Source organism: Carya illinoinensis, chromosome 4, assembly GCF_018687715.1.
Source record: "Carya illinoinensis cultivar Pawnee chromosome 4, C.illinoinensisPawnee_v1, whole genome shotgun sequence".
Lineage (NCBI taxonomy): Eukaryota > Viridiplantae > Streptophyta > Magnoliopsida > Fagales > Juglandaceae > Carya > Carya illinoinensis.
Window position 1 is genome coordinate 2,556,203 of NC_056755.1, and position 26,812 is coordinate 2,583,014.

At 34.9% G+C, this 26,812-nt stretch overlaps 4 protein-coding genes across 4 annotated transcripts; 3 read left to right on the top strand and 1 right to left on the bottom strand.

Annotated features, from left to right (window-relative positions):
- Positions 1-492: 492 nt before the first annotated feature.
- On the top strand, positions 493-2,426 carry LOC122306680. Its single transcript, XM_043119141.1, has 2 exons — positions 493-1,064; positions 1,914-2,426. Exons 1-2 carry the CDS (start codon positions 570-572, stop codon positions 2,232-2,234), a joined length of 816 nt encoding a protein of 271 aa, XP_042975075.1. The 5' UTR covers positions 493-569; the 3' UTR covers positions 2,235-2,426.
- Positions 2,427-4,404: 1,978 nt separating this feature from the next.
- On the top strand, positions 4,405-7,154 carry LOC122307375 (28 kDa ribonucleoprotein, chloroplastic-like). The gene is made up of 4 exons (XM_043120242.1): positions 4,405-4,987; positions 5,083-5,184; positions 5,755-6,033; positions 6,868-7,154. The coding sequence occupies exons 1-4, from the start codon at positions 4,511-4,513 to the stop codon at positions 6,937-6,939; spliced, it is 930 nt and encodes a 309-aa protein (XP_042976176.1). The 5' UTR covers positions 4,405-4,510; the 3' UTR covers positions 6,940-7,154.
- A 1,128-nt stretch (positions 7,155-8,282) lies between these two features.
- Positions 8,283-13,683, bottom strand: LOC122307376. Its single transcript, XM_043120243.1, has 9 exons — positions 13,483-13,683; positions 11,944-12,277; positions 10,896-11,021; positions 10,075-10,119; positions 9,770-9,808; positions 9,373-9,462; positions 9,156-9,214; positions 8,606-8,756; positions 8,283-8,530 (listed from the first exon to the last, which is right to left on the bottom strand). The coding sequence occupies exons 2-9, from the start codon at positions 12,259-12,261 to the stop codon at positions 8,459-8,461; spliced, it is 900 nt and encodes a 299-aa protein (XP_042976177.1). The 5' UTR covers positions 12,262-12,277; positions 13,483-13,683; the 3' UTR covers positions 8,283-8,458.
- A 6,158-nt stretch (positions 13,684-19,841) lies between these two features.
- On the top strand, positions 19,842-24,511 carry LOC122307789 (protein SIEVE ELEMENT OCCLUSION B-like). Its single transcript, XM_043120881.1, has 7 exons — positions 19,842-20,767; positions 21,213-21,317; positions 21,538-21,989; positions 22,499-22,608; positions 22,742-22,884; positions 23,027-23,518; positions 23,663-24,511. The coding sequence occupies exons 1-7, from the start codon at positions 20,066-20,068 to the stop codon at positions 24,308-24,310; spliced, it is 2,652 nt and encodes an 883-aa protein (XP_042976815.1). The 5' UTR covers positions 19,842-20,065; the 3' UTR covers positions 24,311-24,511.
- The last annotated feature ends 2,301 nt before the right edge of the window (positions 24,512-26,812 follow it).

Consider the following 26,812-nt stretch of genomic DNA (forward strand, 5'->3'; position numbering starts at 1 on the left):
TTGAGCTTTATTATATACAAGCAAATCTATATATCAATGCTATTATATTTATATTTAAAAATTTAAATTGATATTATTTTTATTAAAATCTAATTTTCTATCTAATCACATTCGATGAGTGCAGATATTAATACGTAGAATTACTTATAACTAAATTTTTCTTTTATTATTTACCGATTGAGAAATATTTTTAATTTCATTTTATCTCATCTTATTATTATAATTTTTTTAAATTTTTATACAAAATATAATAAATAATTTAATTTTTTTAAATCTTAATTCAATTTTTTAAAATTTTAAAATAATAATAATATTAAAAAATAATATTTTATTTAATTTTTATCTAAACCATTTCATATTATTTCTTGGGTTGATTGCTATGGATCGCAAGCCCAACTTCAGCCCAGCTACGAACCCGACCATTATAACGATCCAAAAGAATCAACCACCATTAAAGGCCACAAATAGAAAGCAAGCTACAATTATTCACAACCATTAACAAGTTATCTGTAAATACATAAGCTTTCACACAAACAGAACATTCTATTTGACAGACTTTCATATTACACATGCTCACCTTTCATCCAAACCCGCTCAAGCCATGGCAACCATCTGTTCCTGCCAAAATTGTGAACACTTTGAATGAGGGCAAGAACACCCAACAGTCCTCAGCAGGCAAAATCAAACGCCTGGTTCTCCCCCAGGAAGGTAGAACGAAGTTAAACACCTACTCTGATCGAGATTTCTATGCTTATCCTCGCTTTGTGACCCATGTGGATGGTGGCTTTATATCCACATTGACCAATCTCTACAGAGAAAGGTTGAGACCTGGCTGGGAAATTCTTGACCTCATGAGCTCATGGGTTAGCCATCTTCCTGAGGAAGTGGCGTATAAAAGAGTGGTGGGACATGGACTAAATGCACAAGAGCTTGCGAAGAACCCTCGGCTGGACTATTTCTTTGTGAAGGACCTCAATCAGGAGCAAGACCTTGAATTGGAGAGCTGCAGCTTTGATGCAGTGTTATGCACCGTGAGTGTACAGTATCTTCAACAGCCAGAGAAGGTTAGATACTTTTGTGGTGTTCTAGTTACATACATTTGCGCAGTAAATCCATTATCATCTCGGATTGTCTTCTCAATAACATCTCAGTCAATCCAACATTAAAAAACCCCATATCAATATAAATAGAAGAAAATCTTCGCGTCCATATGTGCAATCAGGCATCCATGGGAGAAGGACCCCTGAAGACAACACGGTTGCAAGGTCAGCATCTATAGTTTCGTCCTTCTCTTGTTTTACTTCACCGTTATGGCTGGCACATAAACTTCAACAGCCCACAAATCAGTTAACTCATTTACTAAGAGAACATTCCTCAGGGTCCAAAGCTCAAGAATTTGAACTTCTTTGTTATGTCTAGTTGCTAAGTCTACATCTTAAGCTACATCTTGTTGTTCCTCGCCTGCTTGCCCGCCCAATCCACCCTTCTTTCCCCCAACCCGATCCATCTTTGGAAGCATTGCCTTCATCATCTTTTTTCCCTTCATTCCACCCCTTAAGGAATACAGTTCTTCCTTCCTGTCCGTCCTCACCAATGTCTTTATCAACTGTATAGAGAGATGTATATGGATTCCAAATGCCAATGTCGAAAAGGGTCATAAAATCCGTAGGTATGAGACCAACAACATTGGGAAGCAAGCAAACAATGCAACTTACAGTTGACACCTAAGGAAGATGGTCATGAATAGATTAAACTGGTGGAACAGTACTGTTGAGAAGCAAGTAAAAATGCAACTTGCAAATGAAATCTAAGGATACATGGTCATGAATTGACTAAACCGGTGGAACGGTATTGTTCAGAAAATGCAGAACAGGAACTCAAGGAAGAAAACTAATTGGTTAACATCATTGTAGGTATTTGCAGAGGTTTTTCGGATACTAAGGCCAGGAGGAGTTTTCATTGTGAGCTTTAGCAATCGATTGTTCTTTGAGAAAGCCATAAGCGCATGGAGAGATGGGACTGGATATAGTAGGGTACAACTGGTGGTGCAGTACTTCCAATGTGTGGAAGGTTTCACACAGCCAGATATTATTAGGAAGTTAGCAGCCCCTGCTGGTGCTGGAGAGGACAAATCACCATTCAGCTGGATCATGAAGCTGCTGGGATTGTTGTCCGGATCAGACCCTTTCTATGCAGTGATAGCTTACAAAAACTTCAAGCCTACATATGAATGATCAATATTGACATTGGCTTTTCTATATGGAAGAGCATGTACAAATGTCCATCAGTGCATATACCATATGACTTTGAGCATTTTGAAATGCCCCAAGAAAAGTCGATTTTGTAGCAATTCAATTGTAGACCTCTATTCCTCGGGTTGTGTCAGGACACTAATAACTAAGTTATCATAAGTGATATTTTGCTAATCGTCAAAGTATAGACTTGAACAAAAAATATCGTAGAGAAGTGTTTGTAGCGTCGAGATAAGGAGCTTTCAGGTCGAATGGAGTTGCCCTAAACCAGTTTTTGTGACGGCGAACATGTAAAATAATTATCGAGTGGTGTCGCCTTAAGAAAGTTAAAATATCCCTCAATCTATTACTAGTTCGTATATATTTATACGTATGTGTGTATTATATTACATTTCCAGGTAGATTCAGCAATAAAATCTAAAACACGGTAAAACATATTAAGATCCGAAATGCGAAAAGTTCTCAAGGAAATAAAAAAGAAAGAAAGAAAATATTTATGATCAACCCGTCTAAATTAATTATGTTTTTGTGAACCAATTTAAAAAATGAAGGAAGAATATAAAAAAAAAAATCATTTCAATATATGTTTAATGTTAACAAATATCTAAACTCCCGATCCGAAATTTTGATAAGAGCTTTGCTACTCATCATTTCTACACATCACACACCATATTTTTTTTTTTTAATTTAGTTTTGTCTTATTCTTCCTAAATTAATTAAATTCTTATACTTATCATCCATACACTATATATTTGATAAGATAAAAAAAAATTATTTATGGTATATAGCATGTAGGGGTGAGATTCGGCCGATCTGGTCCAATTTTGAGAGGACTGAATGAATTTGCTCTGATCCCAGTCTAGGGGTGTTTCACCCCGGACAGGATCAAATGAAAAATAAAAATAATATATATTATTTATATAAATAATTTTATAAATTAATTATATAATTATTAACTAATACTAATAGTCTAATATGGTATTAAAAAAAATAATACTAATAGACTAATATTATAATAGTTATACTTATACTAATATAGTTATATTAAATCACTATACTTAATACTAATATATATATACTAATAACGTACTATTAATACTAATCACTATAATTAATACTAATATATAGCTACACAAAATATTTATACAGTTGTACTAATACTATTAGTCTATTATATAGTCTAAATTCTAATATAGGCTCTATAGCTATAACTAATATTTAATAAAAGTATTACTATTATTTAATATAGTATTATTAATTTATCACTAACATATAGTATTTTAGTAATACTAATAGTAGTCTAGTAGAGTTATTAGTTAATATAGTTATAGTATTAGTACTAGTGAATAGTGTATTATTAGTTATAGTAAATAAGTTAATAACATGTATATATATTAAGTTATTTAATAGATCACAATATAATTATATAAGTATTAAAAAAAATTCTCATTATACATGAACTAATAACTATCATAATACATTGATATACTCTATATACTAATTTAGATTAGATACTAACAACCAACAATTAGATTAGATATAAAATATATATATTAATATCATAATACATTTTTTTGATACTCTATACTAATTTACTATATACTAATAGACTAATAGTATTAGTGTATTACTAATATATATATAATAGTATACTATATGCATATATATTAAATATATCATAATATAATTACATAAGTATTAAATAAAATGTATTTGAATAAAAAAAAAATAAAAAGAAATCATTAAGGGTAGACCAAATGGACCAACCAAACCCGACTGTCCTAAATGGGACCGAATCAGACTGAACTCTCCCTATTAACATGTGAAGACTATTATTAAAATTTGAAAAATTCTAAACATAAGCCCCATATACCACACATCATTCATTTTTTTAATTTTTTTCTTTTATCAAATATTTGGTATATGAATAATCAATAGAAAATTTGAATTAGTTTAAAAAGAATAAATAAAAAAAATTTAAAAATAAAAAAGTGAAGTGTGTAGCAAATAGAGCTTATGAATACTCTTAAAATTTTTCTTTTGATAAAATTCTCGCTTTGTTTTGTTTTTTGTTTTTTTTGTTTTTTTTTGGCCGGTAAGTAATAATAAAAGGAAAATTATCTGCATCTGCAAATCCCAGGCCAAAATTTGGACCATCATAAACCCTCTCCTTTTTCCTAACCCCTTATCCCCCCCCCCTCTCTCTCTCTCTCTCTCTCTCTCTCTCCTCTGCAACCACCTCTTCTAAGCTATTATCAATGGCTGAAAGTTGTTTAATTTCTACACCGACACTCTTCACCACCAAAAACCAATACCCCTTTCTCTCACTTCCCCCAAAACCCTTTAAGCTCTCACAGCTCTCATTCTTATCTTCGCCATCTTTCCATTCGTGGGTTTCCATCAAGCACACGTCTTCATCGTTCCATGTAGTCCCACTGGTGGCACAGACCTCACACTGGGCTCAACAAGGGGAAGAAGAGGAAGGAGAAGAGGGCTCGAGTTGGAAGAGTCAAGGGTTGGAGGGGACAGTGGCTACTGCTGCTTCTGATGGTTGGGGAGGTGTGCTTGAGGGTGTAGAAGAGAATTCTGGAGAAGGGGCTTTGGATGATAGTGGAGAATTTTATCCCGAGCCATCTGAAGAGGCGAAACTCTTTGTGGGTAATTTGCGTTATGATGTTGATAGTGAGAAACTAGCTGAGATCTTTAATCAAGCTGGGATTGTTGAGGTTGCTGAGGTAATTTTGCATTTTTTATGGGTCTCTTTGTGTGTGTGAGAGATCAAATTGGAAGATGGTAAATTTGTGACATGATTTTGCTGATTTTGTTATAGGTAATTTACAATAGGGAAACAGATCGGAGTAGAGGGTTTGGGTTTGTTACGATGAGCACTGTGGAAGAAGCTGAGAAGGCTGTGGACCTGTTCAACCGTTATGTGAGTTGCTCTTCTCTTCATATTGAAATTTAATCTATAGAATGAACTATGTTGTCTTTTAACATTTCATTGTGAACGAGAATATCGCAAATGCTTGTTGAACTCATTACGTCATTATGCATCCATGCTTGATTTGATGCCATCTATCTCATTTCCGTTGGTTTCCTTCTACGGTAATTTATCCCATTGTTTCGCTAATACTAGTCACCTCATGTACCCCACTCAACCCTCTGCATTCCACAGTCTCGAAAGAAATCTTATCATGCAAATGTTGTAGAGGACACTGGGTTAATGTGTTTAGTATGTGAGCCACGTAATAACTGCATGGGAAGCAATAGGTTAGAGCAAATGTGTCAGGCTTTTGCAAAATTGGAAGCTTATATACTGCATATAGTTGACTAATCACTGTTTATGAGTAGCCCCTGTAGATCTAGAACATGTTGCTTATTGAATACATTTTTGTCAGTTTACTTTAAAAATGTCGTGGTTATAATTATATTAGCCAAGTACCTGCTTATTAAAACAAATTGTAATATCCAATTATCTGAGCTTTGTATGTGTTGTAAACAGGATTTAAATGGAAGGCTTTTAACAGTAAATAAGGCTGCTCCTAGAGGGTCACGATCAGAACGACCCCAAGTGAATGACTCTTCTTTCAAAATCTATGTTGGCAACCTGTCATGGCAAGTGGATGATGCTCGTCTGGAGCAGGTTTTTAGTGAACATGGGAAGGTGGTTAATGCCAGGGTAGTTTGCGACCAGGAAACTGGCCGCTCACGAGGGTTTGGTTTTGTTACAATGTCTAGTGAGACAGAATTGAATGATGCCATTGCTGCTCTCGATGGACAGGTTACTTCTATAACTCGTTTCATTTAGATGTTTGGATTATTCTTTCAAATTGCAGACCATGACAGAGAAAACGAAAGCCGTTTTAGATTTGAGGTCAATAGTTATATTCTTATTCCGGAATCTATACGGATTATCTTAAAGCAATCACTCAGGGGATCCATCAAACATTGTGTCTTTTTCATTGTGTACACTATTTGAACATCTTTGAGTAGTCATGGATATGTGTAACTAACCTGGGTATAATATTATTTGAGACATTAGCTTTTAGTAATTAAACAGTGTTATGGACATGAGTTTCATATACATTGAAGAAATTTTCTGTAAATGGTTTTTTTTCCTTGTTAAGAGATGGATATTAGTGTGCTTAAATTGAGGTGCATTCCAGGCTGGTAGAATCATTAGTGCCAGTCAGTAGAAGTATGTTATGAAAACTGTCTTGTTAATAAAACTATATGCACCCTCACACATTCTTTCTTCTTCTTCAACCCTCACACATTCTTTCTTCTTCTTCATGATCATTAGACCTGTGTTTATTGTTATTAAAAACTTTTCTAAACCTTACTTAACTTTTCTAAACCATGCTTTTCTATATCTCTGTTGTATGTTATGAAAACTGTCTTGTTAATAAAACTATATGCACCCTCACACATTCTTTCTTCTTCTTCTTCTTTATGATCATTAGACCTGTGTTTATTGTTATTAAAAACTTTTCTAAACCTTACTTAACTTTTCTAAACCATGCTTTTCTATATCTCTGTTGTTGCAAGATTAGCCTTTTGCTACAGTTTCTTTTATTGACAAACAACATGGTTTTGTGTTTCATTGATGGTGCAGAATTTGGATGGCAGAGCAATGAGGGTAAATGTTGCTGAAGAACGAAGGAGGCGTGGATCATTTTCTTATTAAGAGGATTGTTACTCGACTTCACATTAACTCTTCCTGTTTGGTATAATACTTTTGAAATATAGGATCCTGTCAGTCTTTTTCCTTTTTTCCCCCTTTTGAGGATTGCGAGCAGAAAGTTCTGTATTAGGAGTTGAAGTTTCTCTAGTCTGATTTTCCCTTTGGTTTGTTGGTGAATTGATATCCATATTCTATTGATGCTACATCTTATCGGTCAAGCATAGTTGTCACCATACCCTCATTTGGTGAATTTGTTTTTACAAAGAGAAAATCTTAGCATGCGAGATTATGATAATGCTGATATGGTATGGGGTGTTTTGAAGCTGCGTGAAGAACAAAATAATTGCACCTTAATTTTTTTTCTTCTACAGAGAATTTGTTCTTTCTCCTCACTACTTTTGCAAGTTGAATCAGCTCTCTTGTGCTCAGGTGCTTTTGGATGCCATGGCCATTCATAGCATAAAAAATGAGCCATCTGTCTCTACCCTGTGCCTTTCAATTGCTGGTCATTTGCCAATTCTGGATTAAATTTGAGAACAATGTACTGTGCTTTCCATGATTTTAAAAGGCTTGAAGTCGACTGATAAACTGGTTTGCATTCAGAAACTTCTATATTTGGAGAACTTGGTTGTCCCTTGAGTGGATGGCCAACTTGAAGACAGCTTGAAGTCCTGTATGCAAATCACAGGTTTTCTTTCCTGCTAACGCAGCCTTTTCAGACATCTTTGACGAAATGAATAAGTAAATTTGTCTGTTCGGGCGTATCGTTATCTAAGCTATTTGTTACTCAGAATCTGGGAATAATTGAAAAAATCTAATTAGAAGAGGAGCTGGAATATCAATGGCAACAACAAATAATTTCATCCTGTTAAGTTTTGTTTGTCATCCAAGTTGGGTTCAATTAGGAGAAGAGTAGTAATCTTCCCACACTCCTGGTCATTGACTAAAAACTAATCATGCACTCTTTGATCTTGATGATCAAAATGTCACACTTTTTAAATGCAAGATAGCTAAATTTCAATTAAATACTAAGTTTTACATATTGGTGACACATGACAAAAGATGTACATAAGATTTCGACCTATACTGTGCTTTGCCCAAATACGTCAAAATATCATCAGAAGTTCACTTTCGAGGATTATGGAAGAACTTCCAAAAGAATGTACTTTCCCACTCCTAGTGCACAAATTATGCAATTTTGTGTCGCATAAAATCTAGAGTCAGTGTAGACTTGATAGCGAACTTCAGAAAATCTCTTGAAATGATTCTGATGAGCCATTATGACTGATGACGCCTTTACAGCAGCTTCATGACATGAAGAAAATCTGATCCCCTGTAGACAATGATTTAACAAAAAGATTGTGGCCTTGATTTATATGCTTAGGTCCCTTACATTCGATGAAGGTATTACACTGCTTCGACAACATTGAGCTACAATGTGTTTTTATGAATTTAAAAAAAGAGAAAAACAAAAATTACATGTCAGGCTTCAGATATTATGAAACCAATTGAATAGATTGAGCTACAATGGGAGGGCTGTAGCTCTTTCAACTGATTTAACATAGGAGTACAGTCTCCAAAGTGTTTTATTATCCTGCAGAACAACACATTAAATCGACATTTAGAAATTCTTAATAAAATTTATAACATGTTCAAGTATTTTATTTACCTCTTTCTCGAGATCAACAAAAATTTCATCACATGATTGTGCTTTTGCCATCTTGCCATGTTGGATGATTTGGACTACCCAGTCGAGATTTTTTGGTGGTAGCTTCTGGATCAGTTTACGAAGCTGTTGCTTCTCAATGAGAGTCATAGGCCTGTAAATTAAAGGCAGTTTGAGAAAATAAATTTCTTGTTCATGCACGATCAACAGACAATAAAGAATATGGAGAGTGAATTTCACTGAGTATTTATACAAGTGAGTAACTTGAAGGCCCATAGAGACCACCTCTAATCTGTTGCTTATATTTCTTAGGGCAATTTTTTTTTTAATAAGAGGCAAAATTATTGTCTTAAAATTACTTAACAGGAAAAATGGAAGTGAACATACTTACTACTAACACCAATGCGCACACAACCATCAAAAAATGATCTGAACTCAACCAGTGTCAAGATGCATAACCCAAAACAGTATATTGGTCTCTCTGGCAAGATTCATTCTTAAAAACACATTATAACCCATGAGGCCAAGCTCTAAATGGATTGCACGAATGTACCTGTATGTGGACCTCACGGTGTCAAGAAGTTCCTCAAGCTGCTTCTCCATGTGCCCTAACTAACAAAAAACATCAACCTTAACTCAGATATTAATTCTAAGACATGCACACTTTTTATATGAATTCAACACCATGCCCCCATTTAAAAGTGTTGGTGACTTTTAAATTCAGGAATATGCTATGCTTTGTAGTCTAGAGAAGAATTTCAGAAACTTACCGTTGCAGATAGTTCATCAGAGTGTTTCTTCACCATTTCCTCAAACTCCAAGCTATCATTCTCTAGAAAGAACAGCACAGCATCATCCACCTGTATAAACGGGAAAAAACTAAGTGAAACCTAAAACTACTTCATCACTAAGTTTAGGATGACCAATAATACCTTGTAAAGGACACAAAACTGACATTTAACACATTCCGCAAATGGTTGCACATTAGGTTCTCTACCCCCCAATCCCCCCCAATATTTCTTCTATTTTTTTGGCTTGATAAGATTTGAACCTTAGACTAAAACATCCCCACCCCACCCTACCCACCAGCAAAACTAAAGCATATGCCTGTGCAGGACTGACCCCTGAGAAGAAAGATACAATATTAAAAACAAAAATTAAATTCACCATTGGCACCTCCGTTCTTTCCTTGGGAGTTTCTGCAGTCTGGAAAATGAGAAAAACAAGAATAAGCAATCAATATAACTAGTTTATAGTGGGAAATAGAAGTTATTAGACCAGAGTAAAAAGAACAAGAAAAATCTTCATAACATAAAAGACAGCAGAGGCAAAAAAAAAAAAAAAAAAAGACATGGGTAAGTTGGTCCATCCCCATCCCTACCCAACCCACCCACCAAGCAAAACGAAAGCATATGGGTGTGCAGGACTGACCACTGAGAAGACATAATACTAAAAACAATAATTATATTCACCTTTGGCTCCTCCATACAAGTTCGCTCCTTGGGGATTTCTGCAGTCTGGAAATGAGATAAACGAGAATAAGCAATCAATACAACTACTTTATAGTGGGAAATAGAAATTATTAGGCCAGAGTAAAAAGTACAAGAAAGTCTTCCTGACATAAAAAACAGCAGAGGAAAAAAAACATGGATAAATTGGTCATGAGGTACCATATCTCACATACAAGTATTTTTTCATATTAACTAATTTGAGTATTCAGCCTCTTTGATACTTTTGAAATATAGTGAGATCTGGAACCAGTGGATCTCTCTGATACATGTGTCTACTATCTCAACAACAATTCATAGCTCCTCCCTCCATGGACCTCTAGATCTCATGGTCACCCAGGAGGGTAGCAATGGAACAATCACCTTCAAACATTTAAAAGTATCTTTTCATATTAACTAATTTGAGCATCCAGCCTCTTTGATACTTTTGAAGTATAATGAGATCTGGATCCAGTGGATCTCTCTCATACATGTGTCTACTATCTCAACAACAATTCATAGCTCCTCCCTCCATGGACCTCTAGATCTCATGGTCACCCAGGAGGGTAGCAATGGAACAATCACCTTCAAACATTAAGAAGAAGAAGAAGAAGTCTTCTTCTTAACTAGTGTACATTTTTTAAGTATGCATGATTGTCTTCAATATGCATTTCAAACCAACAAGAAAAACACAAACACGAACTTCTAGACTGGAATATTAAAATACATCAGAAATTCACTTCTAGACCTGTCACGAGCAGGACTAGCATGCATGGGGTGGAGATCTAAGAGGAAGAAGATAAAACCTTGAGTTTCTTGTGCAGAACCTGCCCTGCATCACCACTGTATGCTGCATTTGTGGGACTAGATGGATGATTTCTCTTTCTTACTTGGGACTGTAACCGACTGAGAGCTAGAATAGGATCCAGCATCTGCATTTGCATTTAGTTATTGGAAATCTATACAAAACATCATTAATTGACAGGACTTGGTGGTATCAAAGGTAGTTTGACCCAGCAATGAGAAAAACAAATGCAATCAAAGGCCTTTCACATTCCACGTATCACATGATTCACAGCTAAATGGAGCTCAAAATTTAAATAAACACATTTATGCATCTTAAGGTATGTGTCCTCGGGTTGTTATCACTCAATGAATTCTGAATTTCAAATATACCTTGATCTCTCCACTTATTTTTGTTGAAATGGATTATAGTAAAAGAAAATTAGGATAATAAAAAAGATTGATGGTATAAAGGTGAACATCTTCCGAACTCTTCTTAACCATGTGGAATACAATGATTTATATGGTCACTTTTATGGTGTCTTTGAGGGAGCGGAATGAAAGAAACTTCAATGGTCGAGAGCGGTCAATGGATGAGCTTAGAACTTTTTTTTTTCTGCAACACCTTACTCCATCGGTCATTTATAATAGATTTTAATGGATTGAATATTCATGATTTTCTTGTATCACTGGACACTCATGCTTAAGTGTCACTCTTGTATATGTCCCGTGCACTTGAGCTATGCCTACCTATATCCTTAATAAAACTCTTTGTTTACTGATAATAAAAATACTTACATATGCAAACAGGCCTGCATCTATAAGCCACAAATAATATCATTGTATATTTTTTGAAGATCCAACTCTGAAATGCTATAATGAGTAAGGTCCAATACATTTTAATAAGGTGCCACCCATGAACTTAACGACCCAAGCAATATATGATGTCATTAGTGATTATTCAAAGATCATCATTGTACAAGATCAAAATTTCTCAGAATCATTAAGTTCACAGCTGGTCATTTTCCATCATCCATTTACAGGCAAAATAGGAAGTGGAACCCAGCATACCTCATCAAATTCAGGTGAAAGAACAATCGTGCCCTGCTGCAGCAATGTCTTCAATCTTTCTTTTTTGAAATCTGAAAGTCCAGCTCCTATGCTGTTGCTAAATAAAGAACCAGAAGTATTCTTCATAGGCTCTACTGATCCATTCCCTATGACCTCCTCACACTTTCTTCCAAAAGAGTTGGATGTTTGGGAAGCAGAAGGGAGAAAATCATCATCAGACGATAAAAGCTCCATTACTTGTTGTGTATAGAAACCAAAGTAATCGGGTCCTACATAGTATTCAGCTCTAGCGACCATCCCCTTCGAAGCTTTTGACATAACAAGGAAAGCCACGCTACACACGACAACTGAAGTTTAATGAGAAACTAGATGATAATTTGTCAAGAAAGAGGCCCAATGGAACCCCCTTCCTCTTAAAAATGAAAAATGGTAGAAAATGCATGAATGTGAGAAATATTAAAGGGAAATTGCAACGCCTTACAAATTATGTCACAGTAACATTCCTACTTAGCAAATCATTTCCTCTGCCAGTAAAAAGTGCATGTGCATTCTTTTACACTGAAATTATGCCGGTCAGGCACCCAATATCTGCATAAAAAATTTACATCCAGAATTTATTGTCCTTCGTACTTCTTATAAGCAGATGATCGTACACAAAAAGTAAAAGTTCACCAGAGATACATGAAGCAAGGACAAAACTTGCATTCAGCTTGTATGAATTATAGCTGTGAAACCACCAACATTTTCTTTTTTTTATCTTTATAAAAGAATATTGGGCTGAAGAAGAAAAAAGATTATAATCATGAAGAAAACATGATTTTTGTTTCAAAACCAAAGTTTTCAGTTAAGGGGAAGAAACAGATATAAGGAAATAGACATAAGGAAATCATGAAAATCAAGCTATTGAAATCAATAGCTTTAAGGCATAGGCATAACGGATTAAAAAAGAGTAATCTATTCTCCTCCAGTTCTTACATTTCTTCTTTAAAGACAGCCAGTCCTCCAAAAAGAAAAAAAGAAAAAAAAAATCAAAAAATCAAAAAATTGAGAGAAACTCATGACATTGATAAGTCTCACGTATATAGAAAAAACATGTCGCAGTTAAAGCTCAAAATTAAATAGTTTCTAGGGTTTAATAACGGTTAAAAATTCAACCCGGATTTGGGTTTTCTTAACCGACATTGCAGAACCCTGAAACCAATCGAAAAACTGGGTTTCAGCGACACAAATAAGCCTTGTAATTTCCTCTCTTCATATCTGCATCTCATGCAAGTATATACATCAAAACCACAAACATGCAAACATGTTGAGAACCAGAGAAACCTAACGCTCCGATCGATTGCTAAGAATAGGAAAAAATATAGTTCAACAATATGTTCAGCGCCAGAAAAAAACCCAAGAAGAAAAAAAGAGAACAACTCTTGTAAAATTTATGTACTCTAAAGGCCATTACAAACCGTTTCGAGCTCTTAAGCGAAGGAAATTACGCCCCCATCCCAACCAACACATTTGCGAGAGAGAGAGAGAGAGAGAGTTTACATGGTTGGAAACGTTGTCGGATGGTCGCCCAGCGGGGAAGCTATTTCGGATAAGAGGATATGCGCATGGGAAATTTTAGGAGACAAGTATCTTGGTACTGCTTCAGGAAGTGAAGAAGCTCGTAAGATCCGGGAGGGACGGGGCTCGTGCCGGCGCCGTGCCTCCCTTTCTAAATAGGATTTCAAATTATTTGCGCGAAGGTTCTATTAGTTTTAATTAAGGATTGGTTTGAAAATAGATCTTTGTCTTAAAATTAACTCATTTTATCTCGTTCTTAAATATAATATTTTTAAATTAAATATTATAATATTTTTAAACTAATTATTATAATTTTTTTAAAATTTTTAAATAATAAATAAAAAAATTCAACTTTTTCAAATTTCTAATTCAAAATAATATTATAAATTATATTTTAATAATATTTTAACTTTATAATATATTTTATTTAACTTTTACTTTCACATTTTTAAAAATTTTAAAATTACTAAATTCAAACTATTTCACTATTATTCATAAACTATCTTAATATTATTCACAAAATTCTAATTTGATCTTACTGCCCAATCGAGCCCTAAACCATCCATCCAAGTTTTATTATTTTTAACATATAGTAACTTTAAAATTTCAAGAAAATGAGTATCTTATGATTTGTTAATAATAGTAAGAATAATAGTGAATAGTTTATAAATTGTACATAGTAATAACGTAGTATGAGAATTAAGTTTGTTTGAGAATACAACTATTTTCAATTATTTTCTTTTCAAACATTACTCAACGCAAAATGTTTTTCAATTTTAAATCTTTAATTTTTTTTTTATCTTATCGTTACTTAATTATTACTACTATTCCAAACTCTTTAACAAAACATAAAACAATACTACTTTTTTAAATTTTAAAACAAAAATCATATTTTACAATTTCTTAACTGTATAATGAAAAATGCTTGGCCCATTCTCGATTGTTTTCAGAGATAAGATAAAATCTTTTGAGATATGTTGACATGAGATGAGATGAGATTAGATGAAATATGTGTTTGTTTTTATAAATGAGATGTGATTAGTTTGACTTTATTATAGTTAGAAATATGATGGGACTCACAAGTACTTGTAATAATTTTTATAGTATTTTATTTGTTTATTTATTTACCAATGGTGCATTTTTTTTTCGCTGCTTCCTTTTTTTTCTTTCTAAACCATTTGGTTTTTTTTTTTTTTTGTTGCTTCTTTTATTTATTTATTTACAAATAGTGCAATTTTTTTTTTCTGCTTCCTTTTTTTTGGTCTTTTTTTTTTGCTCATTTATTTATTTATTTTATTTACCAATGGTGCGATTTGTTTTTTGGTTCTTCTTTTTTCTTTTCTTTTTTCTTTTATTTTATTGAGAGAAACCATTTGGTCCTTTTTTTTTTTTTTTTGCTACTTCCTTTATTTATTTCTTTAATAATGGTGCAAATTTTCTTCTTCCTTTTTTTTTTTTTTTTTTGCAGCTATATTTTTGGCAGCTTCTTTTTTTGCCTTTTTTTTTTTTTTTTTTTTATCGAGAGAAACCATTTTATCAATTTTTTTTAACTGCTTCCTTTGTTTATTTATTTACTAATGGTGCATTTTTTTTATTGCTTCCTTTATTTATTTACCTTATGTGTAAATATTTTTTCTTTTAATCAAATATTTTACTGCATGTTTGGTACAACTTTTACTTTTTTTTGCAATGTGTATTCATGTCAATATACAGTTTATTTAAAATATATTATTAGAGGGACCAATATTGAAATAAGGTGAGATATAGGGAGATGAAAACTTGAGAAGAAACTTGAGATCTTTTGATATGAAAATTGATAGATCAAAATGTGTGTTTGTTTTGTAAAACCTCTAACAATATGAAAACTTCGAGAAGTTTTCAAAGTTTTGGATTTCAGTCGCGAAAACAAACTTTGAGGTGGTCCTGAAACATTTTTTGATTACTTTTTTTTTTTTTTAGTGATTAAGGAAGTATTTATAACAATGTTGTGGTTTTTAAAAAAAAAAATGTTTAAGGATATAAAAAAAATGAATAAAAAAAGTGACTTACACTTATTGGGACACATTCTTGAGAGAATTTGTCGATGACTCTAGCATGATCCCTGTATAATATTTTTATTTTTTTCTTCTTTCATTTCTGAAAAATCAATAAAACATTATAATTTAAACTATTTCATTACTATTTACAGCATATTGAGAAAACTTCTTTTATTGTAAAGCTACTTTTAAATTATATCTAATATATTATATAAAATCACATTAATTTATAAATTTACTTTTAAGAGATTTCTTTGTGGTTATAGTAATTCTCTAAATTAAAACGAGAACATAATTATTCAAAAAAAATTTCCGAGTTAAAATAATGAGGAAAAATAAATTTAGTAGTACAAAAAATTGTTGCTACTAAATGTAAATATTTTTCTTAGAGTGCAATAGGTATCAATAAGTTTGAAGAAAATTCGATTTTAGCTCTCAAACTCTCATTCATCTTGCAATTGGATCCCCTGAGTGATCATGTAAAGAGTTTCATTTTTTTCACTGTTATTATATTACTGAATAAACTCTGTTACTATTCTTTCTTAGCAATTTTATGTTGATTGATCAATACAACTTCATTCAACTGTGTAACTTTTGTCAAACCTTGAAACTGTTAATTGGTTGTTATTCACTGTAGATTTTTTATGCAGTAAATGAAAGGTGAAGATTAATTCTGAAGTTGATTTCAGGAAAATATAATGAGCAACAGCAAAAGCCTGGCAGCTAAGGACCCTGGCTCACAAGGTCAGCAACTTGCATAGTCATCTAGCAACTAAATTGGATATGTGCCAGCAAGCAATTAGGGACTACCTTACACCCCACATCACGGTAAACCAGCCGCCCCATGCTTCGAGGTACTTCTGCCGGCCGGAGGATATGAGAAAGACTGTTATGCTCCGAGTGTGGCCGCAGGATGGAGAAGTTTATCATCTATCAATGTTGCAACGAATGTACAGGGACATACACTCCATACATACTGCACACTTAAATTTATACTAATAAAGCTTGTGCTGTACTTATTCCAGATAAGTTTGAAATAATTAAATTTAATGTGGGAACTAAGATCTATGAAAACATGTTATCATTACAGTGAATTTCAGCTGTTCTGAAAGTTTGTGATTTGATCAAATGATGTCATTTGTAGATGCTACAATAAGGACATGGATGTTTCATAGTCGATGTTTATTTTAGTATGACATGAGAAGCAGAGATTTTCAAAACCTAAAGTTGCATCAGACAGAACAAGAAGTGAGTGATATGTGGGACAAAGTAGGATATAGCACGCTTGGGCTATTACAATGTTGATGCAGATGACGTTTATCTTGAGAGATGCTTGGCTGAGAGATACATATCCGAGACTCTACAACTGTTCCAGATATTGCTCAGCCAAGCATTTTGAACATTTAAAATATCACAAAATTCAAACCAAGTTATTTATCTTGAAAGATGCTTGGCTAAAAGATATCCGGAACAGTTGTAGAGTTTGAATTGATCTCATGTGAGGATGTCTTAACATCTATATAGGATGCTCTGCCTCTTTAGAGAGTGTGCACAATAACATAGAATGAGAGAATAACACGTCCTCAATTCAGAAGAATCTGATTACCATACTGCTACCTAGAACTGGCTTACTATTGTTCTGTCTTATTCCTTTTCAATCTGGATTTAACTATGGCTAACTGTAATATGGACCCTATGCCCCTCTCTGTTAATACCTCCTTGTCTTCTTTTTTTTTTTTTTAAAAAAAAAAATTATTTACATATCTTGTTTCAAACTAACAGAGAATGGACTGCATTCATTGCAGAAGAGAGAAAACCATGCATGCAAATTGCAAGCCAAACTAAGATTTATGTCAGTTATTTATTTGTATGTTTCTCATATCGTGTGCTGTCTTGAAGACTTCAACAGTATTGGGGGACTCCATTCCAAAGCTATTCAGGGTTTGAAACTCCATGATTAGGTATTAGCAAAAAGCATATCAGTTTGACATGACACTTCCTTTAATTTGCATATCAATCTTGCTTTAATGGTTAACTAAAATCTTCAATATTACATCTACAAGAAGCACAAAAGCAAGGAATCAAATCCCTCTTTTTCCTTTTCTTTTCACTCTGTTAAGGAATCAAATCCCTCTTTTTCCCTTTTTTTTTCACCCCGTTTTAGGGACAAAATTTCAAGCTAAAAAGGAATGAAGCAAGGAAGCCAACCACAGCATTGGTCTTCAATATGTTTGTCAATTGTCATTAATTCTTGATACTGTATATTCTAGCTCTGTGGACCACTAGAATCCGTCACAATTTTTTAATTTCGTGGATGCTCAATTATCGGCATTTATAAGTGGCGATAATATAATTTCTAAAAAATTAAAAACAACAAAATTTATCGACATTTATAAATATCAGTAAAATAAAAAACAAATACTGAAATTTGTAAGCATCGATAACACAATCTATAAAAAGTGAGAACCAACAAAATTTATCGGAGCTTGTAGATTTCATGAGTAAAATAAAAAATTGATTGCTGGCATTTGTAAGCACTGATAATGCATTGATCAAACCACCGGGAATAAAAAATGTTATCGGCGCTTGTAGATGTCGATAAAAAGAAAAATCATTTTATTGGGATGAACGGTCTGTTACTGGCATTTAATAGCGCCGATAAAATAGTGCACAAAATGCGAGTAACAGAAAACTGATTTCTGGCACTTACCCAAACGTCAGCGTAGAATATTCCCGCCCCTTAATTGTTGGCACTTGGGTTGTGCCGGCAGAGCTGGCAAAGTCTTTACCCGCATTTATTGCCAAGTTGCCGGTGTATATGGGATGCCGGCGAAAGGCCCTTTTTTGTATCTATGCACGTATATGCATAATTTCATTGTGTATTTTAGTTTGCATTGTAGCATATGTTTATGTGGTACTTAATAAATTGGATTTACTTTGTTGATGAGAGCTATACCTCTAGAGTTGGATACCTGTGCGTTGCTCTTTCTTACCTTTTAGCGCGTGTGCTTATGGTGAACTGTTAATGCTAGTTTCGAGTCTTTTTTAAATTTGAGTGGCGATCTGGATCCTTTGTCAACAAGCATAAGTAGACTCTAGAAGTAGAATCATCTACGGGAATGTGGGTTTTACACAGTGAAATAGGTCTCTCAAATTACGTAGGTTTTGTTTTGTTGTCTTTGGCCTCTATCCCATTATTAGTTATTTTAATATTGAAGATGCATTCAAGTGTCTTGAAGAAAGCTATGGTACTAAAGCAGGAAGATATCATCCTTTATGGTCAATCTGTTGGAAGTGGCCCCACTTTGGACCTAGCTGCTCGGCTGCCTCAGTTAAGAGCTGCTGTTCTGCATGGTTGACCCGTACTCGGCTAAAGAGTCATGTATCCTGTAAAGCGTTCATATAGGTTTGACATAGACAAGGTAGTAAAATTCTGTTCAGTTTTCCTTTTGTATTTACTAGGTTCGATTGTTACATTCATGGATTCTTATTCCTCTTCAATCTGGATCTAACTATGTCTAACTGTAATATGGAACCCATGTTCCTATCTGTTACCTCGTCTTTTTTTTTTAAAGTCTGTACATGATATCTTGTTTCAAACTAACGGAGAATGGACCTGCATTCATTGCAGAAGAGTGAGAAAAGCATGCATGCAAGACAAACATAGATTTATGTCAGTTATTTTTTTTTGTATGTTTCTAATTTGGTCTGCTGTCTTGAAGACTTCAACAGTATTGGGGGACTCTATTCCATAATAACGTCTGCCGTCGTGGAGACGAGACAGTGGACTTCTCCACAGCCAATTCAAGACAAAATTGAGTTACTACATTAATCACCGTGACCTACGATCGTGGAACTACAATCCCACTCTTTGATTGTATAAAAACCACCACTTTGTAGGGCTACCTCTCAACAGGGAAGGATAAAAAAACATTTAATTATTTTTAGTGCCCATTTATTTATTTTGTATAGTATTACACTAATTAAGAAAGGATGTTGATGTATTCAAGCTGTGGACCACGAGATACAAGCGAACATCGAAACTATAAAGCATTAATGAATAGAACGGACCAAAACCGACCCCTCCAACAAATGCACGTCCAGGTTATAAATCTACGTTATATAAACATTCATATTATAAAATAAATATGTTTCTAATTTTTGAGTAATTTTAAGAGAATAACTTTCTCCAATATATATAATAATACATAGAATTATAATCTGGCATGTGTGTGTGACAGTGTGTTTAAATAATTTAGACCCATGGTCTGGCCCTGAACCAACAATCACAGGGTCTGGATACAGATTTGGATCCATCTCTCCAAGCAATGCTACTGCTTCAGAATCCTTGACAAAGAGGCCATAAACACGACAACCACGAAAGCAAGGCTTCCACTTTTGTGTGTGTGTGTGTGTGTGTGTGAGAGAGAGAGAGAGAGTCTTCCCCTCAACGTACAATGGGTTAACTCCAATGAAAGCAAGGAAGTTGATGCAGCTGAGCTTTATTTCCATTCTGATTTTATTTATTCATGTGTTCTCACTTTTTGATGGTTATATATAGGCCGGCCAATTTGCAACAAGCACACAAGCCATATTCTCCACCTCGATCCACCCCATACCCAGAGTTTCAAACCTTCCTTTGCTTCGTCTTGCACAACATGGACAGCCAGTTGGGTGGCAGTTCTTCGCAGCAACCTAATGTTGCTAGTTCTTTGCAGCAACCCACCCGGTCTAACAATCCTTTACAGGGCTCATTTCAGCAACCAAGCCAACTGGGCAATGTGCAACAACCCTTACCCTCCCAACTGGGTTCTGTGCAGCAACCCTCCCAACTGGGTTCTCTCCAGCAATCCTCCCAGCTGGGTTCTCTGCAACAACCCGGCCTGACTAGCAATTATGTGTTACAAGGTTCCCTACAGCAACCAAGTCAGCTGGGTTCATTGCAGCAGCCAAGCCATCTGGGTTCCCTGAAGCAACCGTTGCAGCCCACCAACCAGCTAGGTGCTTTGCAGCAATACAGCCTCACCAACAGGTTCTCGCCTAGTCCTATGCAGCAATTGATCAAAGGTGATCGAAGCATGATAACATTGTCCGATGAAAATCTGATGGTGAAGCAAGTTCTGGGAACCCATGCTCCTGATGGCCGAGAAGTTGATATCAGACCCCTTCTTTATATCGTCGAGGACATTCTTAATCGAACCACTTTGAATCCTGATGGCCTAATGATAACGGTAATAATACTAACCATTTTCTTTCAAGAAATTAACGGTTCATGAAAAACAATTAGAAGCATCATCAAACTTGATGCCACAGATCGATGCATGCCTAATTAATTTATCTCAATTATGCATTTGTGCAGTGTTTTCCTTGCTTAAGTACTACTTGTGAAATCATTACTTATCACAAAAGTTTAAACTCATAGGAAGAGGTAGATTTTATTATTTGTATTATATTTTTAACACTCTCCTCGCATATGGGCCAGTCTCTTTCTCAATGAGTCGGCCTAATACGTAAAATAATTAATTAAATTGGTAAATTGTAGAGTTAAGGTTCGAACTCAAAACCTTTGTTCTGATATCGTATGAAGTTACCGCTTATTCCAAAAGTTTAATCTCATAGAAGGAAGTAGATTTTATTATTTGTATTATATTATTAACATTTTGTATTTTACTGCAGGGTACCCAAGCACAAGTTGAATACTTGGAGGACAAGAGTCACCAAGCCAATTTCCTTGTCCTGCTTGATGCTCTGTCATATATAATTGATCGAATTTCTTGCCAGGTTGTATCCAACCATATATACAACATTTTATATATGCTGCATATGATATGTCTATCTCAAATAATTATTTCTCACAAATAGAATAAAATGCAACATTAATATTCTAATACCTGACCTAAAGATCAGCTTATAATTTCCCTGCAGATTATTATGTTTTATATATGGATCGACATCAATATGTACACATTCATGAAATAATCTATACAGTATGAATTTTCAGATACAATACATGAAGGCTTTTGGTGGCTCAGATGCACACCAAATTACACTTTCAATATTTCACCTGGTGTCTTCCTTCGCATGGGATACTAAGCTGGTCCTGGTCCTTGCGGGTTTTGCTTTGAACTATGGAGAATTCTGGCTCCTTGCCCAAATTTACTCAACAAACCAACTTGCAAAAGCAATGGCATTCTTAAAGCAAGTACCTGGCATCATTGAGCATGCAGGCTTATTGAAACCCAAGTTCGACGCACTAAATGATCTGATCAGGGTGGTATTGGAAGTAACCCGGATTGTAGTTGAGTTTAAAGAGTTACCATCTACGTATATCACCCAGGAGGTGCCTGCATTATCCTCAGCCTTCGCACAAGTTCCAACAGCTATCTATTGGACCATCAGGAGTATTGTAGCTTGCGCAGCTCAAATTAGTAGCTTCACCAGCTTGGGCTACGAGTATGTATTTTCTATCATCCATCCTTCAAAACCTTGAATATATATATATTTATATATATATATAGATACACAGCTCACACATATACATATAGTAGGCCAATCACAACTTTTATTAAACGTTTCCTAAACCTTTTGTGAGATGGGTAAGTAATATACACAAATTATTGAAACGGAAATAATATTTTGCATGAACTACCAGTAGATTTTTTAATTTGCTCCACAAAACTATCAAATTGGACATAAAATTACGTTATCTAATAATATGCACTCTCATTTTGGATGTGAACATTATAAATACGGATAAAAAAAAAAGATGTGACAATCTTGATGAGATCGTGATCATTGATGGTGCAAATTGGCGGCTTTGACATTTTTTTATATGCAAATTAAAAAATCACGTGGCAGTTCCTGAGCATTAGAGTGCAAAATATAATTTTCTTTTCTTAAAAGTAAGAGTTGCAGTGCTTTTACAAGCGCAACATTGCTAAATTAATGGATGTTGATCACAGGTTTGTGGCCTCCACCACAGAAGCATGGGAACTATCCACCCTAACTCACAAGCTCAGAACCATACGCGACCATCTTAAGAAGCAGTTGGAAATATGCAACCAATACATAGGTATATACAGATATAAGTCATTTTTATGTCAAATATATATAGATCAATTAACCAAGCAATATTGCCATGAAAGAAAGAAATATTAATACATGATGTAGAGCTAGCAGTACTAAGAATCTGTCATTAAATGCAGAGGAGAAGAGGGATGCTGAAGCCTTTCAAATGCTCGTCAATCTCTTCGAGATGATCCACATTAACAATATGAAACCTCTTAGGGCCATTATTTACCCCAGGGATGATATTCAGCCTCTTTTTGATGGTTACGCCAAGAAAAGGGTTGGCTTTTCTAAGCACAATATGCATACATTTCTATCATTAATTATTGTTACAACACCATATGTATACATATATAATATATTAATATGTTCCTATATATGATTGATTTTCTGTAACTGATGATCATGTTTTGCAAAAACAGGTTAATATAGATGTTCTCAGAAGGAAAAATGTGTTATTGCTCATTTCCAGCTTGAACATCTCCCAAGATGAGCTGTCAATTCTGGAACAAATTTACAATGAATCCAGGATCCACTCAACGAGACTAGAGAGTCAGTATGAACTTGTATGGATTCCACTAGTAGACCATTCCCTCCCATGGACTGATCGCATGCAAAAACGTTTTGAGAGCCTGCAGTCTTCAATGCCATGGTACACTGTGTACCACCCTAACTTGATAGGGAAGGCGGTGGTCAGGTTCATAAAGGAGAAGTGGCACTTTAGGAATAAGCCTATCCTTGTGGTGCTAGACCCTCAAGGAAGGGTTGTGTCCCCTAATGCAATCCACATGATGTGGATTTGGGGAACCAATGCCTTCCCTTTCACTAGCGCCAGAGAAGAAACACTCTGGAGGGACGAGACTTGGAGGCTTGAGCTGCTGATTAACGGCATTGACCCAACGATACTAAACTGGGTGAGCATGCTGCATGTAGTACTAGTGTACATGCATTGTAATTAATTATACTTGCATGCAGTACTAATCTATATATAGACATGATATGAATTAATGCTGATCAAATTCACTTCTCCACTTCTGTACATATTTTCTGATGAACAGATTAAAGAAGGAAAATACATTTTCTTGTATGGAGGGGATGACACTGAGTGGGTTCGAAAATTCACAAACAGGGCACGCGCAGTTGCATCGGCCGCAGACGTATCCTTAGAGTTGGCCTATGTGGGAAAGAGTAGCAAACGGGAGCAAGTCCGGCGAGTCTTGGCGACCATTACCGTGGAGAAGCTGGGTCATTGCTGGCAAGACCTAGCCATGATGTGGTACTTCTGGACCCGCCTCGAGAGCATGTTGTTCTCCAAGATTCAACAAGGCAAGGCTGACGACCATAGCGACCCCATGATGCAAGAGATCAAGAAGCTCCTTAGCTATGATAGAGACGGCAGTTGGGCTGTGCTCTGCAAAGGGTCTTTTGTGGTGGTCAATGGGCATGGGAACTCCATCTTGCCTACACTGGTCGACTATGACAAATGGAAGGAAAATGTGCGCCTTCAGGGGTTTGATGTGGCTTTCAAGAACCACCATGAGCTGCTACGAGGTGAGTCTTACCCCTGTTGTCGCTTTGAGTTCTCACACTTTGCCGGAAGGATCCCGGAGGGAATGAGATGCCCTGAGTGTCACCGCAGCATGGAGAAATACACCACTTACCTCTGCTGCCACGATGAAGGCACTCCAAACATATTGTATTATTAGAACAACCTGATGATCAACCACCGCATGCATTTCCTTCCAGCTAGCTTGCAGCTATATGCACATGATGACGCTGGTTCAAAATAAAAATCAATTGTGTGTTCTTTTATTTTATATCCTTTCATCTTTATAATGTACGCAATGTGTGTTGTGAAAAATAAATATTTTAGGATTGTCAAGAAGTTAAAAATAATAATAAATAAGTTTTCAACAATTGTCTCTCCTATTAAAATGCCTCCCGAGTGCAGAAGGTGTGACGTTGTTTTTAGAGAGAGTCCCAAGGTCAAATTCATAGGGATTAAAGTTTTGAAAAACTGAATTGAGATGTTTTTGCAGTTTAAAGTGAGAATGTATAACCTATTGCTTAAAAACTTAGAAAGATTGATGAGGAAAAAGGTTCAAAGAATGAAAACAAGTCCTCGGCTATTGAGTCTGATTTAGTATGCATCGGAATGAAAATGATATTTTTCTTAATGTTATTTTCTTTCAATTGGAGCAATGTATCTACTTTATTGAATCTCCTAGGGTACTTTCAAAGATATCTAAACTTGGTGATTTTCCAAAAAGAACTTTAAAACAATTTTTAATGTCTAAGAAAACTTTTGTCAAATACCTAGGCTACGGGTTCCCTTTCACATATTGATTTCACAAAGGGGTTAAGACTTCTCGATTTCCTTCAAACACTCTTTTGGTCAAGAACAAAGTGCTCGGTTGATGTAAATGATTCATGCATACAAAGTATAATTTTTGAAATAACCTTTATCAAATTAATACTAAACTATCGTTTAGTGTGCTAATAGAAACTAGGATCTTACCCAACCCAAGAATCCACCGTGCCCTTTTAGTCGAGGATGAACCAAGGGTTAGTGAGCAAATACTTAAAACAGCATCTTAAAACAGATGGTAGAAACCTCTCTGGATACCACTTTGCTAAACACAATGAGAAATCTTAAACACTAGGAAACACAACCCATTCAAAGGACTCCCGAGCCTAGGTTTAGGAATTTACTCACACATAGTATATTTTCAAGCGATAAAAAAATCCCAAACAAAGCATATCAGAATACAGTTTTAGAAAGGAATGAAAATCTCCAAAATTGACTCTGCAAACAAAAAATTCTCCCCCCATCCTCTCTGAATCCCTTCCTTCTTATCCTTGGCCTCGTGCCTCCCCTCCACTTCCTTTCTCGAATCTTCCCTGAATGGTTAGTTATCCCTTCTTGTTTCGTGCAGTGCATCACTAGAGGCTAGGGCTAGAAATGGAAGCAGACAAGGAGAGAATGAGGGATATGAGTGAAACACTTAGGTACTATTTGGCCACATGAAATTCTTATCTCAAACATAAAATTCTCATTTCATCGTTACAACTTTTTAAAATCTCCATACAAAATATAATAAACAATTCAACTTTTTCTTAACTTTTTCAAATTCCAATACAATAATAATATTAAAATATAATATTTTAATATTTAATCTTAAATCTCAAAATTCTCATATAAAAAATCTCAGTGGCCAAACAGAACCTGGATATTTTTAAAATGTGCTGTCGTGTCCTTTTTTTTTAAAGAGTTGGGGTCACATGTCCGAGAGTGACCCCCCAACATTTATTAAAAGCCCTTACTTGTGGCGGAAGAATACCTTGAAACAAATAGGGCACTAAGGACGTTCATCCCATGTTGTGTCCTTAAGTGTGACTTGAACAGATATAAAAACATTCTTTTTATTTTAGTCATACTTCAACCCTCCTTATTTCTATTTTAATGTATTAAATAAGCATATAACATGTTTTCAATCTGAAACTTCCTCAACTTTATGCTTATTTAATACATTATTATAGCTCTATCAACAATCACACAAAACATCAAGATTTTAGGGCTGGTTTGGATTTAGAGATCATCTCATCTTGTTTTGTATGGAAAGATACTATTTGTAACGCCCTAATGGAAGGCCTAAACCACTTGGCCTATATTCCAAAAGGACTAGTTAATGATACAATTGGAGCCACATTGTAACTTTATAAAGAACGAGAACTTCTCATTCCCAAGCAATGTGGGATCCCATACACCACATACCCTCACTTATCATATGAGGTATCACAACTTTCTCCCTTTAAATTCCCGATGTCCTCGTTAGGCCTGTTTGTCGTAGGTGGCATGTCTCAAGTCTCACATTTCTAGTTCGGATTGACTCTGATACCATTTATAACGCCCCAATGGAAGGCCCAAACCACATAACCTATACTCTAAAAAGACTAGTCAATAGTATAATTGGAGCCCAATTGGAACCTTATAAGGAATAAAAACTTCTCATTCTCAAACAATGTGGGATTTCATACACCACATACCCTCAATTTTCATATGAGGTATCACACTCTTCGATCCAAACGGTTTATTTTACTTCATCAAATTGAAAATAATCTCACTTCACTAACGACAAAGTGAAGTTCTCGTAAGGATTGAGTCCACTAGGTGAAAAACTTGCCTGTTGTGGTAAGGTGAGAAAATG